At 39.5% G+C, this 16,002-nt stretch overlaps 1 protein-coding gene across 1 annotated transcript in view; it reads left to right on the plus strand.

The window, feature by feature from the left end:
• The window catches only part of TTC27 (tetratricopeptide repeat domain 27), a 171,123-nt gene that overhangs the window by 16,117 nt on the left and 139,004 nt on the right, over positions 1–16,002 (plus strand). The window contains exons 6-7 of the mRNA XM_044261742.1: positions 9,544–9,708; positions 11,794–11,927. Coding sequence (XP_044117677.1) covers positions 9,544–9,708; positions 11,794–11,927 — 299 coding nt within the window. The remainder of the gene's footprint in view (positions 1–9,543; positions 9,709–11,793; positions 11,928–16,002) is intronic.

Genomic DNA, 16,002 nt, shown 5'->3' on the forward strand with positions numbered 1-16,002 from the left:
CAAGCGTATGCTAACCTTAGATAAAATGAACATTGGTACGTGATTCAAAAAGGGAAAGTAAGGAAAAAATTCTTCAGTGAGTACAGGAATTGATTCATTTATATTATGTTTTGCCAAGACTTAGACCATTTATGTTCCTTTAGGATTTTTAGGTAATGCAAGGCTGTGGAATAACCAAGGACGTGTTCAGATCTTGCACATATATATATTCTGCTAGGGAATTTAAACCTGACATGTGATAGATTAGTTGTTTTATTACATATAAGGAGTTAACTTTTTCTATACGATGATGTTTCTTAAGTAACAGAACTGAAAAACGTTCTATCCTTCTCTCCTACAATAGTCTTTGGTTTAATGCTTTTGGATATAATAGATTTTTATGAGTGAATTTAGCCTACTAAACCATCTGTTTTCACTAAGACTGTAGATTCTCTAGGCTGTGAGTTTCTTGTGAGCTGTTTTTTTTTTTTTAACCTTTTCTGCTTAGCATAGTGCCTAGAAAATAGTAAATATTTAGTACATATTTGTTGAATAAAGACAGCTAAGGTTTATTGAGGACTTTCTACATGTACTTTTAGGGAAGAAGTTTTAGAACTTCCTCTCTTTGTCCTTCATCTCAGTAGCAACAACTTGTATCTGACTTAGTTTCTATAGAAGGGTTTTTCAAGAGTGGAATATTATGCAGGAGTTCAGACAAAATTGACCCCACTTGGGTGCTGTATGAACTTTGAATCTCTCCTAATAGCATTGCCTAGGGGTGGAGTGCTCTTCCAAATGAAATACGGAGTGAACCTTGGAGAAAATGAAGACCTGATAAGCAGACGTGTTGTCTTCTCTAGTAAAATGAAGCCTGTGTAGCCTGTGTCTCCCCCATTAGTGCTGTTGCATATTTTTGCAATGATGTGGGAGATGCTCCGTAAATGAACTTCGTACAGAGGAGGAAGAAGAGTGAGGATGAGCTTCTGGTTCATGAAATTGGGTGAAGTTTTGAAAATCAAGGATGACTTGAACATCACTGGTAGTAATGGGGAAAAAAGTTGCCTTTTCCAGAGGATAGTGAAAGCATTTGGAATAAGATGACATCACAATTCAGCCCATGGTTTGATTTTGCAGAAAGGTATACGTTATACTGCTTAGGATATTATAGTTTCCTATGCGTTATTATACTTTTATGGAAAATTGGTAAGTGAACAAAAAAACAGGGTGTCATTGGGAGTTGTTTTTTTCCTTTATAGGAAATCAGATTTGATACATTTGCTATCGGGAGAGTCACATTTCTTTCCTTAATCTCATATTATATAAATGTGCATTTATGGCTCCATTTTTACCACATTTTGGTGACAAATGTCTGTAACTATTAATTATTAAGAAAAGGAAAAAAATACCCTTCCTTATATGCCATTTTAAAAGAGAAGAATAGTGTGGTGTGTTTTAGAGAGAATTCTATTCTGTGGGGTAAAATTAGGTTTCCAAATAGAAAGAGTTAACTAAGATCTGGAAAATATGACCCTTAAGTGACTCATTCCCCAAGTGGTCTTGATTCTTTTCTGTATTATATTTCAGCATATCATTTACTTTGCTTACAACTAAGCATTTTTTATGTTGCTGTTCAAGGCTAATCAACGACATTTTTCATTTTATCTAGTCATAAATTGGCCCATTTTGACTATGTTTAGGTAGGCCTGCAGATAGTCTTAAACTGCAATGTTTCATAAACAATTTTATTAAAAAAAAAAAAAAAAGTTTTGTTCTGGGATTTGGCCCAAATGTTGACCAAGCCGTCACTTATAACTGAAATACTGCTCAGTGTCCAGAGAAGGATATTATATTTGAAATGTTGCCCTTGAAGGATCATGAAAAAGTTGGCAGGACTTTTTTCAGTCCATGAAACAAAAGCGAGGTCTTCATGAACAACAGTGATTTTTATATTTTTGTCCAGGAATGTGCCATCAGCACAATGTAATGGAACAGAGCCCATCAGAATGTCAGCATAACATTGCTGGACTGATCACATCTATGAGAGGAGTGAGTTAGAGCCTCACAAAGTACGCTCCCCAGCGTGACTGAGGCACTCTTTTGGATGTCACACCAGGGAAAGCAAGAATCTCTGAAAGGCTGCGTAGGTGCTCACACAGCCATGTAGCATGGGGGCCGACGCTGCAGATGTATCCCATACAACGCATGAGATGTCATACCACAGCGTCACTGTTTGAAGATGAGCTTACGGAGAAGTCTGTGTAGGGTGAGCGGGTCGAGAGGCTTCGTCCGAGAGTTCTGCTGTAACATTGACAGGCAGTTCTGTGACTCTAGTTGGATTGTTTCCACATGGAAAGATCTGATCAAGAGATCAGTCTCGGGGTGCCTGGGTGACTCAGTGGGTTAAGCCTCTGCCTTCGGCTCAGGTCATGATCCCAGGGTTCTGGGATCAAAGCTTACATCGGGCTCTTTCCTCTGCAGGGAACCTGCTTCCTCTATCTCTGTCCGCCTCTCTGCCTACTTGTGATCTCTGTCTGTCAAATAAATAAATAAAATCTTTAAAAAAAAAAAGAGATTAGTTTCTTGGTGACTGATTTTTATTATTATTATTTTTTTATTCTTTTAAAGATTTTATTTATTTGTTTAGTTGACAGAGAGAGACATAGCAAGAGAGGGGGGCACAAGCAGGGGGAGTGAGAGAGGGAGTAGCAGGCTCCCTGATGAGTAGGGAGCCCGATGCGGGTCTCTATCCCAGGACCCTGGGATCATGACCTGAGCTGAAGGCAGACGCTTAATGACTGAGCCACCCAGGGGCCCCTGCACTAATTAAAAAGAAAAAAATTGATACTTGGGAATGAATACATGTTATTAAATACATCAAGTATGATTAATTATAATTATCCATAGGGATTTCACTTTAACATAGCATTAAAATAATCTTATGAAAGGGGTTTTGGTTTAGCATACATTTTAAATGTACTGGTGACATTTGCATCCAGAAGGTCATGAATATTCATTTCCATGGAGAACCTACTGAATTATTAAAATAGTAAATATGCTTTTACTGGGTTGACATGTTCCTCTCTTTATTTAAACCCTGAGGCATCCAAAGCTCAAAACTGTGTGTTCATAGTTGACTCATTGTTTTCTATCATACTGTGCATCTAGCCAGTTCTTAAATCTTATCAGTTCTTCCCTAAGGGTCCCATGTGCAGCTTTTTCCATTCCTACAAGTCTTATCCTCAGCCCCGTCCAAAATCTTTAGTTTGGAAAGTCCCTTTAGAGATTATTTTGTTCACCTAACTAACTCATTTTACAAAGGGCTGAGACTCAGATTGCCCAGGACTCAGACTTATGATCTAGAGTTTGTAACTCCAAATCCTGCCCACTCTTCTCTCCATTACATTTCTGCAACTAGTCAGTAGGGCAGAATTCTAGTAGCTAATAATGATGATGCAGTTAATGGTTCTATAGTGCTAGCTCCATACCAAGCACTGTTATAAGTCTTTAAATACATTAGCTAGTTTATTTCTTACAATAACTCTATGAGATAGAACTGAAGAGTTGACAGAGGATGGTAGGGTGGTGGCGATAATGTGTGTTGTTTTTTTAATGGCTTTTTTGAAGTATAATTAACCTATAGTATTTACTCATATTTTGAAATGTGCAGTTGATGATGTTTTACATATGTATACACCTGTGAAATGATCACAGTCAAGACAATTAACAGAACATGGTGTTTTAAGATCTGGCTTACAGTTTCTGCTCTGTCACTGGCTCCCTGTGTGACCTTAGGCAACTCATCTGACTTCCAAACCAGGATTCTTTCTGTGTAAAATGATCATTGAATCCTTTCCAGGTATAGAATAATGTGATTCTTCTTAGGCCAGCTTTCCACTCATCCTAATGCTGTAATCCACTGGAAGATTGTATCCAAAAGAGTTATTTCCTCTTTCCCTGGGCACTTTCCGAAATTACTTTGAGGGAGAATGCATTCCATTGTTAGGATCCATAACTGCTGCAAAGTGCTGCCTTTCATTAGTTAAAAAAAGCTGGGTGGGGGCGCCTGGGTGGCTCCTTCGGTTAAGTGACTGCTTTCAGCTCAGGACATGATCCCAGGGTCCTGGGATTGAGCCCCGCCTCAGGCTCCCTGCTCAGCAGAGAGCCTGACTCACTCTCTCCGTGTACCTGCTGTTCTGCTTACTTGTGCGCTCTCTCTCTCTCTCAAATAAATAAATAAATAAATAAACTCTTTATTTTAAAGGAAAAAAAAAGAGCTGTGATTTCGTCACTGAACAACAGCTAGCTGGAGAGCCACTAGCTATCTGTGACTATTTAAATTGAAATAAAATAAAATAAATGAAATAAAAAATTCAGTTCCTCAGTTTCACTAGCCGCATTTGAAGTGCTCTGAAGCCACATGTAGCTAACGGCTACCATTTTGGACAGTGCAGCAGGCGAATACTTACATCGTCAGAGAAAATTTTATTGGACATGACTACTGTTGAGCAACAGTGACTGGGTGGGTCTGTTCTTCTATCTGACCTGCCCCCCCCCAGTTACATAAGGCTGCTGTCACTATCCCTTCATATCTCAAGGGTTGCACCTGACTTGTCGGCTCTTTCTTGACCTTCGTTTCTTCTCCCTCATCAGTACTGGATTGGTTTTTCCAGATACCGGTTTCATCATGTCATTATTTCTGATTAGGGAAGCCCTTCATGATTTCCAGTTTTACCTTTGACTTTATATTTTCCACCCAATTTCATATATAATAAAAATTGTTTTTGGAGTGCTTGCCATGTTTCAGTCACTGTGCTAGGTGCTTGGGATATCAGTGCATGCAGGAGGCAGGGGCAGAAGTACAAGTAGAAACGAGGGTGTAAAGAGGAAGGAGTGAACCAGAGGATGTGGTTAGTCGAAGCCCGAGAGAGCAGAGAAGGCTTCATAAGGTCCCTCGTGCATGAAGTGACTCTCGAAGAATGACTAAGAATTTATTAGGTGAAGTTGGAAAGGGCATATAACGTATACAAAGAGAGACACAGAGACTTGAAATGTCTTTGTGCATTTTGGAATTCTGGTAGTTCCGAATGGCCAGAGTAAGTATGGGGTGGTTTGTATGTCAGGTGATGAGTTGAATGGTAGGTAGGAGCTAGGTCACTGGGACATAGGATTTTCATCTTGATGGTAGCCATCAAAGGGTTGTGCACTTGTGCACTCCTGGGATATTCACTGAGCACCAGCTATGATAGGCCAGTGAACAAGAACCATGTGGACCCCCTTTTGTGAGCCTTATGGAATAGAAGGGAATTGGAGCCAAATTTCTATCTGCCTTTCAAGGCCCATCCTTTGGAAAGGTTTGTTCAACTACCCCAGCCTTACGGATTTCCCCTCTTTGGTACTTATGGTCCGTGCCACACAATCTCACATCATGGTAACCGTGTATTGAATAATGATGATGTGTCTTCCCCTCCTAGCTCTTCTTCCCCCATCCTCTCAGGGAAGATCAGGCTTAAACCTTGCTTTAGGATCTAGCACAATTCTAAGCATCTGTAATATTCAGTAGATGTTGATTAAAAGTCAGGCTGCTGTGACAGCAGATTTGCTGTCACAAATCTGTGAAGGTTGGCTTATGATTATGAATTCTTAGGATACATTTTCCACCTTTTCCTAGTGCCATTTTTCTTGCTGACCTCTTCTGCACAGCCAACTTACCTCCTTTTAACCTTCAGTGAAGATACAGTTCTTTGGCTTTCAGCTTCACACGGAGTCTCCTGCTGGAGTGACCACTCTGGGTGGTCCAGGCCTCCTCATCTTTTGTCTTTGGTGTTCCTTGCAGCCATAAAAGTGACATTCTCAGGACCCTAAGGTTTGATAGTTCGCTTTAGGGCAGAATATTGTGTCATTAATGCTTAATTCCTGAGGTTCAGTTTTCATTTAGTTTCTGTTCTCTGAGTATTCCTTTGTTCTCAGCACAATTGGTAACATAAAAATATATTGCACATTTTATTTATTTATAAATAAATAAATTATATATAATAAAATATAATTTTATTTATAATTTATAATGTAATATAATTAATATAAATTATTTATTCATATACAGACTTTGCTTACTTGATTTTATATACAGACTTTGCTTACTTGATTGACAGCCTTCTGATATCTACAGCATTTAATATAGTTGACCTTGGCTTTGTCCACACTGACTCCAAAGAATTGTACTTCGGATTCCTCTTCTTGAGACTCTGCTTAGCTACTGCTGTTGCCCTTGTTTTGTTTTCTTTCATGATCAGCATGGGTACTTTCATACTTACATACTTACATTTCAACTTTTATATAAAATCTTATTTTAATTCCTTCTCTGACAATTCTTTAGTGGACTTTTAGCTTTGCATAGTTACACCTGTGAGGGAGCCGGTATCCTAAAGTCACCATTGTTAATCCTCCTACTCCAACATCACATGATCTACATTTGCTAGTTAACAAAAAATGTCCAAGGCCCCCACAGCAGATCCTAATGAGCCATATAATATCAAGTCCCATGCACAGGGAATGTTTTTGGCACCTGAAATTCCTGGGAGCTTAAAGGGCTTTCCCTAGTGGTGCCTGGGTGGCTCAGTCGCCTAAGTGTAGGAATCTTGGCTTGGGCGTAAGTAATAATCTCAGGGTTGAGAGACTGAGCCCCACTGTGGGCTTCATGCTTAGCACAGAGTCAGTTTGTCCCTTTCCCTGCCGCTTGTCGCCACCCCTCCCTCGTGCATATGTGTGCACTCTCTCAAATAAATAAATGAATGTAGTCTTTATTTTTTTTAAAGCCTTTATTTATTTGGGAGAGGAAGAAAGCACAAGTGAGGGGAGAGGAAGAAACAGACTTCCCACTGAGCAGGGAACCCCATCCAGGATCCTGGAATCCAGGATCCTGAGATCATACCTTAGCTGAAGGTAGATACTTAACCGACTGAGCCACTCTGGCACTCCATGAATAAAATATTAAAAATAAATAAATAAATAAATAAATAAACAAAGGGCTTCCCCTTAGCAGGCTCACCAGGCTTCAGTGTTGTAGCCATGGGCTCCACTGGGTGCCTGGGGCCTGTCTGGCCTATGCTATATATTAAATGTTTTAAATCCAGACTTTAAATCCAGCTTTTTTTTTTAAAAAAAAAGATTTATTTATTTATTTGAGAGAGAGAGAAAGAGGGAGAGAGCGCGCATCAGTTGAAGGGGTAGAGGGAGAGAGAATCTCAGTTGATTCCCCGCTGAGCTCGGAGCCCTACGTGGGGCTCGATCTCACTCTTGACATCAGGACCTGAGCTGAAGCCAAGAGTCAGATGATTGACTGAGCCACCCAGGTGCCCCTAAATCCAGCCTTTTAAAGGTGTTTTTTATTGGAAAAGTAATTTGATGTGCTGTGGGAATTTAAAGATTAATTATTAAAAAAAAAGATTAGGACTCATCTTCCTATTTTATTTAACAACATTTGACCCCTGTACGCTGTAGAATATGATATAGAAGAAACAGAAGTACAAGCTCAAAGCCAATTAATTATACAAATACACACACATACACACACAGGTAGGTAGGTAGGTAGATAGGTAGGAGGGGAGATTTGGATACAGAGAGCCAGCTTTGGGCATTTATGTCCCTTATTTATGTGTTATTAAGACTATAAATTTGATAGCCTTCCCTAAGCTTATATGAGGTATCACAACATCAGAAGTCTACTTAAATGCAGAAACAGCCTTTCTGTGTTCGTTGAGAGATTTTAAAAAACCTTGGCCAAGCTTCACATCCCTTGGTACATGTTTGTATCCCAGAACCTTACTTTACTGTCATCGATGACTAAGAACTGTGGTTGTGAACCGTGCTAACATGATAGAAGGTTACTATATTTCTGAGAAAAGTGACTAGACACTCGGGAGTAATGGGCAGACAAAGAGAAAGAAGGTTAATTAAAAGCACTAAGAGCACTGAACATTATCCGTTCCAGCTTTTCTTGAGTTTGGTTTGTGTGGAGATCTACTGAAGGAGTTTCATTGTGAGAAGTTCATACTTAGATACCTGTCTGCCTTTTGAAGTAAGACCTGTACATCTTGACTTACTCTGAGTCCAGAGAATCTCTTCAAAGGGCTGGCAGCATATCAAAAACCACTTTTTTTTTTTTTTAAGTAGGCTCTATGCCCAGCGTGGGGCCCAGTGTGGGGCTTGAACTCATGACCCTGAGACCTGAGCTGGGATCAAGAGTTGGATGCTTAACTGACTGAACCATCCAGGTGCCCGAGAAAAACACTTTCTTTTTCAGACTCATTTTAATTTCAGTTCAGAAGAAAATAAAGGATATCTGTTTCATAGCTGTGTTTCTGTCAGATAACTAGATGATGAAGGGGATTGGGTTGTGTAATAGCCCCTCTACACACTTACTCGTCCTCTGCCAACTCCCTCCTTGCCCCCATTCTCCCAATAAGCATCGATTCAAATTCTGGCTTTGCCACTTAGCAACTGAGGTGGCTAGTCGGGAAGCGATCTGAGTTCAGATTTCTAATGAAACAGATGGGAATAGTGTCAGCCTCAAAGACATCATTGTGAGCATTGTAACACAGTGTGTAAAAGAGCTCATGCCAGGCAGAGTGGGCATTGCGTGCCTACCCTCCCCTTTCAGCTCGAATGGAAGAGAATGGATTCTCCTATGTTGGGACCCTGGAAGTGCGTTTTCTGTACTTCTTATGCATTAGTTCTTTAACAATTTTAGAAAGTCTTTTTTAATTGAAGTATAATGAACATACACTGTTGTATTACTTTCACATTATGCATTAATTCTTGTGGACTGCTGTGTGAAATGCTGACTGACCTATTACGGGAAGCATTTTTGCAGGATAGTTGGTCAGGGATATTGTCGAGGTATGGACCGGGTGGCCCGGTCCTGCAAGTTGGTGTGTGTCAACAAGCCTATTACCTATAATTAATTTTGACACTCATTTCATTTCAGACACTGTGTTATCAGGTTATTATCCTCCTGTCTTTTCAGCTCAGATACTTAGAGAACTCAGAACCTGACTGCTAAAGCAGTGTTCATTCTATATTGGGTATTCATAGGGTCATATATGTCTTTGTGTCTCTGTTTCTCTGTTGAAGGGAGGACTTATGAGGGTAAACTGATCTCCTCCTAAGGTTTTCTGGAGCGTTTCACTCTTTAGAGATTCACTTGGTACTTTGCATATTTTCACCTTGTGTTATTGTATTTTTTCATAGCACCGTTAAATGAGCACTCTGAAATTAGAGCAGGTTTATGAATTGTGTTTCCTAGAATTGTGTGGAGTAAAGGAGGGACGAATGTCATGTCCTTAGGTCTTTGCTTGGAACATGTGAGTGCTCAGAGAGCGCTGGCTGTGAGCCGTGGTTGTACTGGTGTCCCTCATCCTCCAGATTTACAGTCTTTAAGAGCAGGGACTATGCAATGTATATACTTCACGTACTGCGGACTCAACGTTTTCCTCAGTTGCTCGTTTTACTTAAGCATAGATTTTCATTTTCATCCTAGTTTTTAATGCTTCATCTTATGTCTTGCAGTGACGAAACTAGAGGATCTGTTCGTAGGCGCTTCCGGTCAGCATTTGGCTATTCAATTCCATCTGGAGTGTGCATATATATTTTTATATTATTACGAATACACAAAAGCAAAAGATCAGTTCAGCATTGCTAAAGATATCAGCAAATTACAAGTTGATTTGACAGGTAAGACTTGTTACCTTTGTGGATGATTGACTTATTTTTATGATAAAACTAATAGAGACGTTGGCAGTATGACTCTACTGTTTGGTTGTACTTGATTTTTTTCTTTTCTGTTTTTTGCTTTGTAAAAATCAGTGTTAAAGATTTTATTTTAAAAATTGACAGTATTAGAACAAGCCTGAGATGAACTATTTCCTTTATTCCCAGAGATTCCCCTTTATTTTTTAGTCTGGTAAGCCGTATGTTATCGATACACATAGAGCGTCCAGACAGTGCACAAATGAACTTTCTTTTTTTTTCTAAAGCAAGCTCTGTGCCCAGTGTAGGATTTGAACTCAAGACCCAGAGATTGAGAGTTGCATTTTCTACTGACTGAGCCAACCAGGTGCCCCCACAAATGAACTTTCGACCATTTGTTTATGGATGTGGGTTTCCTTACGCACATGTACATTGCCCTTTCTTGTAAATACCCACCTATGGCTTCCATCTGCTTTCTTTGTCTTCAGAACACAAAATGTCAACTGTTTTAGATTCAGTGCCTTAGAATGCTGGCATATTGTTGGCACTCAGACATTTGTTGGTCGAAGAAATAAGTTACAGAATTTCTCCAAGAACCTCTGTATTTCTTCCAGATACAAAATAAGAAACATTGGTCGCTTTTCACATCTTGCTCTGTCCCTGGGGTCTTACAGTATCATTGACATCAGTATGATTACCTTCACAACAGTCCACAGGGGCAGTTCGAGCACTCCACTCTCACCTCTTGAACCTGAGCTCAGCATTCCAGGCTGTGTCTGTGAAGGTTAAAGTGATTGAACCTATTTGTCCTTCCTGGACTCGGTCTGGATTATCTCTAAGGTCCATTCTTCCCCCCTAAATTCTGTGCTTCTTATTGAGCTGGTCTTGTCAGTAAAATCTTTCAACTATAGTATGAGTTACATATGACTTTGTGGCCTGGTCTGGGATCTTAGCCATCTTTCGCTGCATTGTTTGTATGGGGAAAATTATTAAATATCCAGCTTAGAACTTTTGGAACAATGGCCATATGTAAGTCAGAGTCTTGTCTGTATAGGAAAATACAGTTCTATATAATATAACTTGTGAGGTTAGCTTCAGAGATTATGTTTTTAAATGTTTTGGCCCTTGGGGACTTTTTTTTGGGCTATTTAAAAGCTAATGGCACAGTATTCCAGCTTTTAACTGCTGGTATATTTACTGGCTAGTTCTTCATATTTTTTTCCAAGTTAAGAGCAAATAGCTTAAAAATACAAATGTGGTACTCACAAATATAAAATGAAAATCAGATTATTATTTTTTTCCATTCAGCTATAGCCCTTCTATAAAAAAATGATCTGTATTAGACCATCTCGGTAGCTGTTTATGTGTAGCATGTTTAAAAGGCTGATGTATAATTTAGATCCAGACTCATTGCAGGATAAAATCCAGACTTCATAGACTGGTCTTTACAATCAAGGGTCTTTGTAATCTGACGCTTGCCAAAGAGTGGCTATTAGGACTGTTGCCTCTATTAAAGCAATTCTGTAGCAAGTTATTTCAGATACAAAATGGAAAAAATGTTGGTGTTAAATGAAGCCAGATAGAATAACAGAAAGACTGTGGGATTTAGAACCTGGACACCCTGGCTTTAAGCTCTGGCTCTGAGACTGAAAGTCCCCTTGATCTTAAGCAAGTGACTACACCTCAGAACATCTGTTTTTTTATCTGCTCTATGAGGTTGATGATACTTCTTAGACCTATGAAAATTTGGGGGGAACGAGGTTGTTTGATGCAAAAGGGAGTATGTGTAATCTATTGGGATAAATCTTGAGTTTGAGTTCTGGCCTTATAGCTTATTGGCTTTATGATTTTATTTTTATCTTTATTTTTTATTTTTTTCCCCTGGCTTTATAATTTTATAAGTAGTTTAAGATCATTTTCGAGTCTCAGATCTTTTTTTTTTTTTAATGTGAAGTGGAGAAAATACCTTTACAGACTCTAAATTACTCTGAAAATACTACTTTTCATGATTATACAGTAGATCTGATTGACAAATCAATTATTTAAGTACAATTTAATATTTTTTTTCAGGTGCTTTGGGGAAAAGGACACGGTTCCAGGAAAATTATGTGGCACAACTTATTTTAGATGTAAGAAGGGAAGGGGATGCCTTTTCACCTGGTGAATTCAGTCCAGCACCTACTCCTCAAGAACATTTAACCAAGGTGAGTAGGATCGTGAGTTATTTAAATTACTCTGAGATCATGACCTGAGCCGAAGACAGATGCTTAACAACTGAACCACCCAGATGCCCCTTCGTGTTTGTTTTTTTAAGATTTTATTCTTAAGTAATCTCTATACCCAGTGGGAGCTCTCACTTATAACCCTGAGATCAAGAGTCTTTTTTCTACCAACTGAGCCAGCCCAGGTACCCCATGCATTCTTTTCTTATAGCTTAAACTTACAGCTCTTGGTCACTTCGTCTGCTTAGATGCTTTTCCATGTGCTTCCATAAAGGTCATTAGCACTTACATTTTCTTACTGCGGAGATTCCAACCCAACATTTTTGGTTGTCCATTGCCTGATGTTACCGTCCCTGTAAGCCCTACCCTTCCTTCCAGAGCCTCTACACAAATTTACCTTGAGTACACCAGACACTAAAATTCTATTCTGTACTGAAAATAGTGCCAAGAGAAGGGGCTCGGGATGGGAAGGAGTCCCAAGGAAAGCCATTCATGAGATATTACACACTTCTGTGTTCCGAGCACTTTCTTGTCTGCTTTGAGATAACTTCAGGGAGGAGCTGCTATTGGTTCTAAGAGGAGAAGGAAGGAAGAAGGAAGGACGAAGGAAGGAAGCAGGGAAGGGAGGGAGAGCTGTAGAAACTCAGGGATAAGACTACACAGGGTGCTGCCTATCCTTCTTGATGCTGTAGGGAAGTGGGTTTGTACTGCTGTGTTGATGCTGGTCAGGGAACATGGTGCTGTGACCTGCCTCACATTTCTCTTCTTCCCTCCTTACATGTATGGAGTCTCCTCTTTAAGCCCCCCCTCCTTTTTTTTCTTTATTTCTAAGCCTTTTTTTTTTTTTTAAGATTTTATTTATTTATTTGACAGACAGAGATCACAAGTAGGCAGAGAGGCAGGCAGAGAGAGAGGGAAGCAGCTTCCTGCTGAGCAGAGAGCCCTATGCGGGGCTCAATCCCAGGACCCTCAGATCATGACCTGAGCCGAAGGCAGAGGCTTAACCCACTGAGCCACCCAGGCGCCCCTTTTCTAAGCCTTTTGATGTAACCCAAGTCCCTCCCAAAGTCTTGGCTTAACTGCCATAAACCTGATTTTTAGGCCGTTGGATGAGTATCAGTGAAAAGAGATTCCATTTTGCAGTCCACACATTGGATTCAGTAATCCATTTTTTATTGGTTTTCTATATGGAGTTCTCTTACTGAAAATTGTCTCCTGGGATGATAAATAGAATATGGTGACTATTATGAGGAATGTTAAAAAAATGATATACAATTTAATATAGAATTTATTGAAACTTTCATATTTGAAATAAAATACATTGGGATAATCTTATGATGTTCATTAATTACTACGTAGAGGTAAAAGGTAAAATTGTATGATATAGATATTGATTAGTAGAAACAGCTTTATACGTACGAGCAGAGGCGATTGCTTATTTAACCGGTTATATATCCTGTTTTCTGATATCAAAGACACTATGAAATTATAAAATACACTATCTTTTTTTTTTTTTAAAGATTTTATTTATTTATTTGAGAGAGAGAGAGAGAGAGAAGGAAGAGAGCAGCAGAGGAAGAGGAAGAGGGAGAAGCAGGCACCACACTGAATGGGGAACCTGATGTGGGGCTCAATCCCAGGACCCTGGGATCATGACCTGAGCCCAAGGCAGACGCTTAACTGACTGAGCCCCCAGGTGTCCCTAAAGTACACTATCTTTTTAATAACCAATCCTTTGGGGGGGAAAAAAAGGAACACTATTATATCAATATTACTTATTGCAAAATATATCCTGATTAGTGTGAAAATGTTTATCTTAGAATTGAGGAAATAGTAACTTTATTGCCAGTGAGGAGCATATTTCCCTTTGGACCTTTCTAGAGTTTTAGTCTTTTATTGATGGGAAATCACATAGACTCAAGCTGCTGGAGATCAGGGTTTAATAAGCTAACAGTTAGGAACAACCCCAGAGTGCAAATGAAAGACACTGTCTGTTCTTGAGGCGCCTATGTGGCTGAGTTGGTTAAGCATCTGACTCTTGATTTCGGCTCAGGTCTTAATCTTAGAGTCCTGGGATTGAGCTCCATGTCTGGCTCTGTGCTCAGTGTGGAGTCTGTCCCTCTCTCTCTCTGCTCCTCCCCTCTCTCTCTCTGTTTTTAGTTGTCCAATTGTGTATTCACAGAAAATACAAATGCATACACGAATCAGCGTCACTGATGAGAAATATTCTTTAATACTAACTATGGTGTGTCGTACGTATTGGAGATAAATTATGTGCTAGTTTCTTGATTCAGTAGAATATTATGAGGTCCAGGTGGGAATGAAGTAAAACAATATTTTAAATTTGGGACTTGCAGAACAGTTAGGTAAGTAGGTACTGCAGCAGACCAGTTTTAATTTCAAAAGAGTTGAATAGGAACATAGAGAATTTTGAATGAAGATCAGAACTGTTTTGATTACTTTCTTGTGTCTGGCAAATAAATAATGCCGTGTTGCCAACACTGACATGTCTCAGGTCTTTGGTGGTAGAGGGGAGGGGTCCTGGGATGGCAGGAGACTCGGGTCTCTGTCCCATCCTTATTGTCTAGCCTAGGGTGAGAATCTAGGACGATTATTATATTCTTAGTTTCCTCATTTTTTTCCCCCCTAATCACACTTTGTTAAAGGAACAGATTAGATTTGGAAAGCCATTGTATGAATGTGTTATTAAACATTGTGTATTAGGGGCAACTTGCTGGCTCAGTCAGTAGAGCACGTGACTCTTGATCTCGGGTTATAAGTTTGCGTCCCATATTGGGTGTGGAGATTACTTGAAAATAAAATCTTTAAGGGCATCTGGGTGGTTCAGTCAGTTTATAAGTCCAACTCTTGGTTTCGGCGCAGGTCATGGTCTCAGGGTCATGGGACAGAGCCCAAGTCTGGCTCTGTGCTCCATGGGGAGTCTGCTTAATATTCGCTCCCTGTACCTCTCCCCCACTCATACATGTCTTCTCTGTGTTTCAAATATATAAATCTTTAAAAAGAAATTAAGAAAAAAAACACACCAAAAAAAAAAGAAAAAGCAAAAAACCCCCAAAAGAAAACATCGTGTAGTAATAAGTAGGTTGATGCAAACTTCTAAGGATATAAAAAGATGAGCATTTTGGGATTCTGTAGAGCTACATGGTCCAGTATGGTAGCCATCAACCACGTGTGATTTTTAACCACTGCGAAGTTTGTTGGTGCGATTTGAGATGTGCTGAAGTGTAAAAGACACATCAGATTTCATAGACTGTGTATGAAAAAAAAATAATGTATAATAGAGAATTAATATTTGCTGTTGACACATATTACAAAAATAGTATTTTTGATGTATTAGGTTAAATCATTTTTAAAAGTCTACTTTTTTAAGTGTGACTATTACAAATGTAGTTGTTTTTTTAAATTATGTAAGGCCTGTGTTGAAAATGATGGCCACCAGGGTGCGCTGTGCACCTGCCAGCCCTACCCATTCCAGAGGGAAGAGCCGCTTTTTCAGTGGATTCTGAGCAGCAGCCTAAGGTTCTGTGTTCTTCCTATCAGTAGTTTGTTGGGGTTGCTGTACATTTTTCTTAAAACGCTATAGACCGAGCTAGGCCTACAGATAGGGGGAATTTGAAGATAGACAAGGAGAGCTGTTCCTCTGAGCTGTGTTTTGGCCAGATTTACTGCTTACTAGTTAAGAGGTTACCAGTTAAGAGGTTAACCTTTTAGTCATAGGCAGTTTTCAGACTTCTGGTCCATTTAGCTCTCAATTTTAGCTACTTTTATTGAATTAGAAAAAAAAATTTTTTTTAAAGATTTTGTTTATTTAAGAGAGAAATAGAGCGAGTACAAGGAGGGAGAAGGTACAGGGAGAAGCAGACTCCCTGCTGAGCAGGGAGCCTGATGTGGACCCAGTCGTGGGACTCTGGGATCATGATCTGAGCCAAAGACAATTGCTTAACCAACTGAGCCACCAGGCGCCCGAATTAGAAAAAAATTTAAAGGGCCGATTTTATTTCAAATGTACAGTTTCAATTTTGAAAAATAGACCCAT

This window comes from Neovison vison, chromosome 8 (assembly GCF_020171115.1).
Source record: "Neovison vison isolate M4711 chromosome 8, ASM_NN_V1, whole genome shotgun sequence".
NCBI lineage: Eukaryota > Metazoa > Chordata > Mammalia > Carnivora > Mustelidae > Neogale > Neogale vison.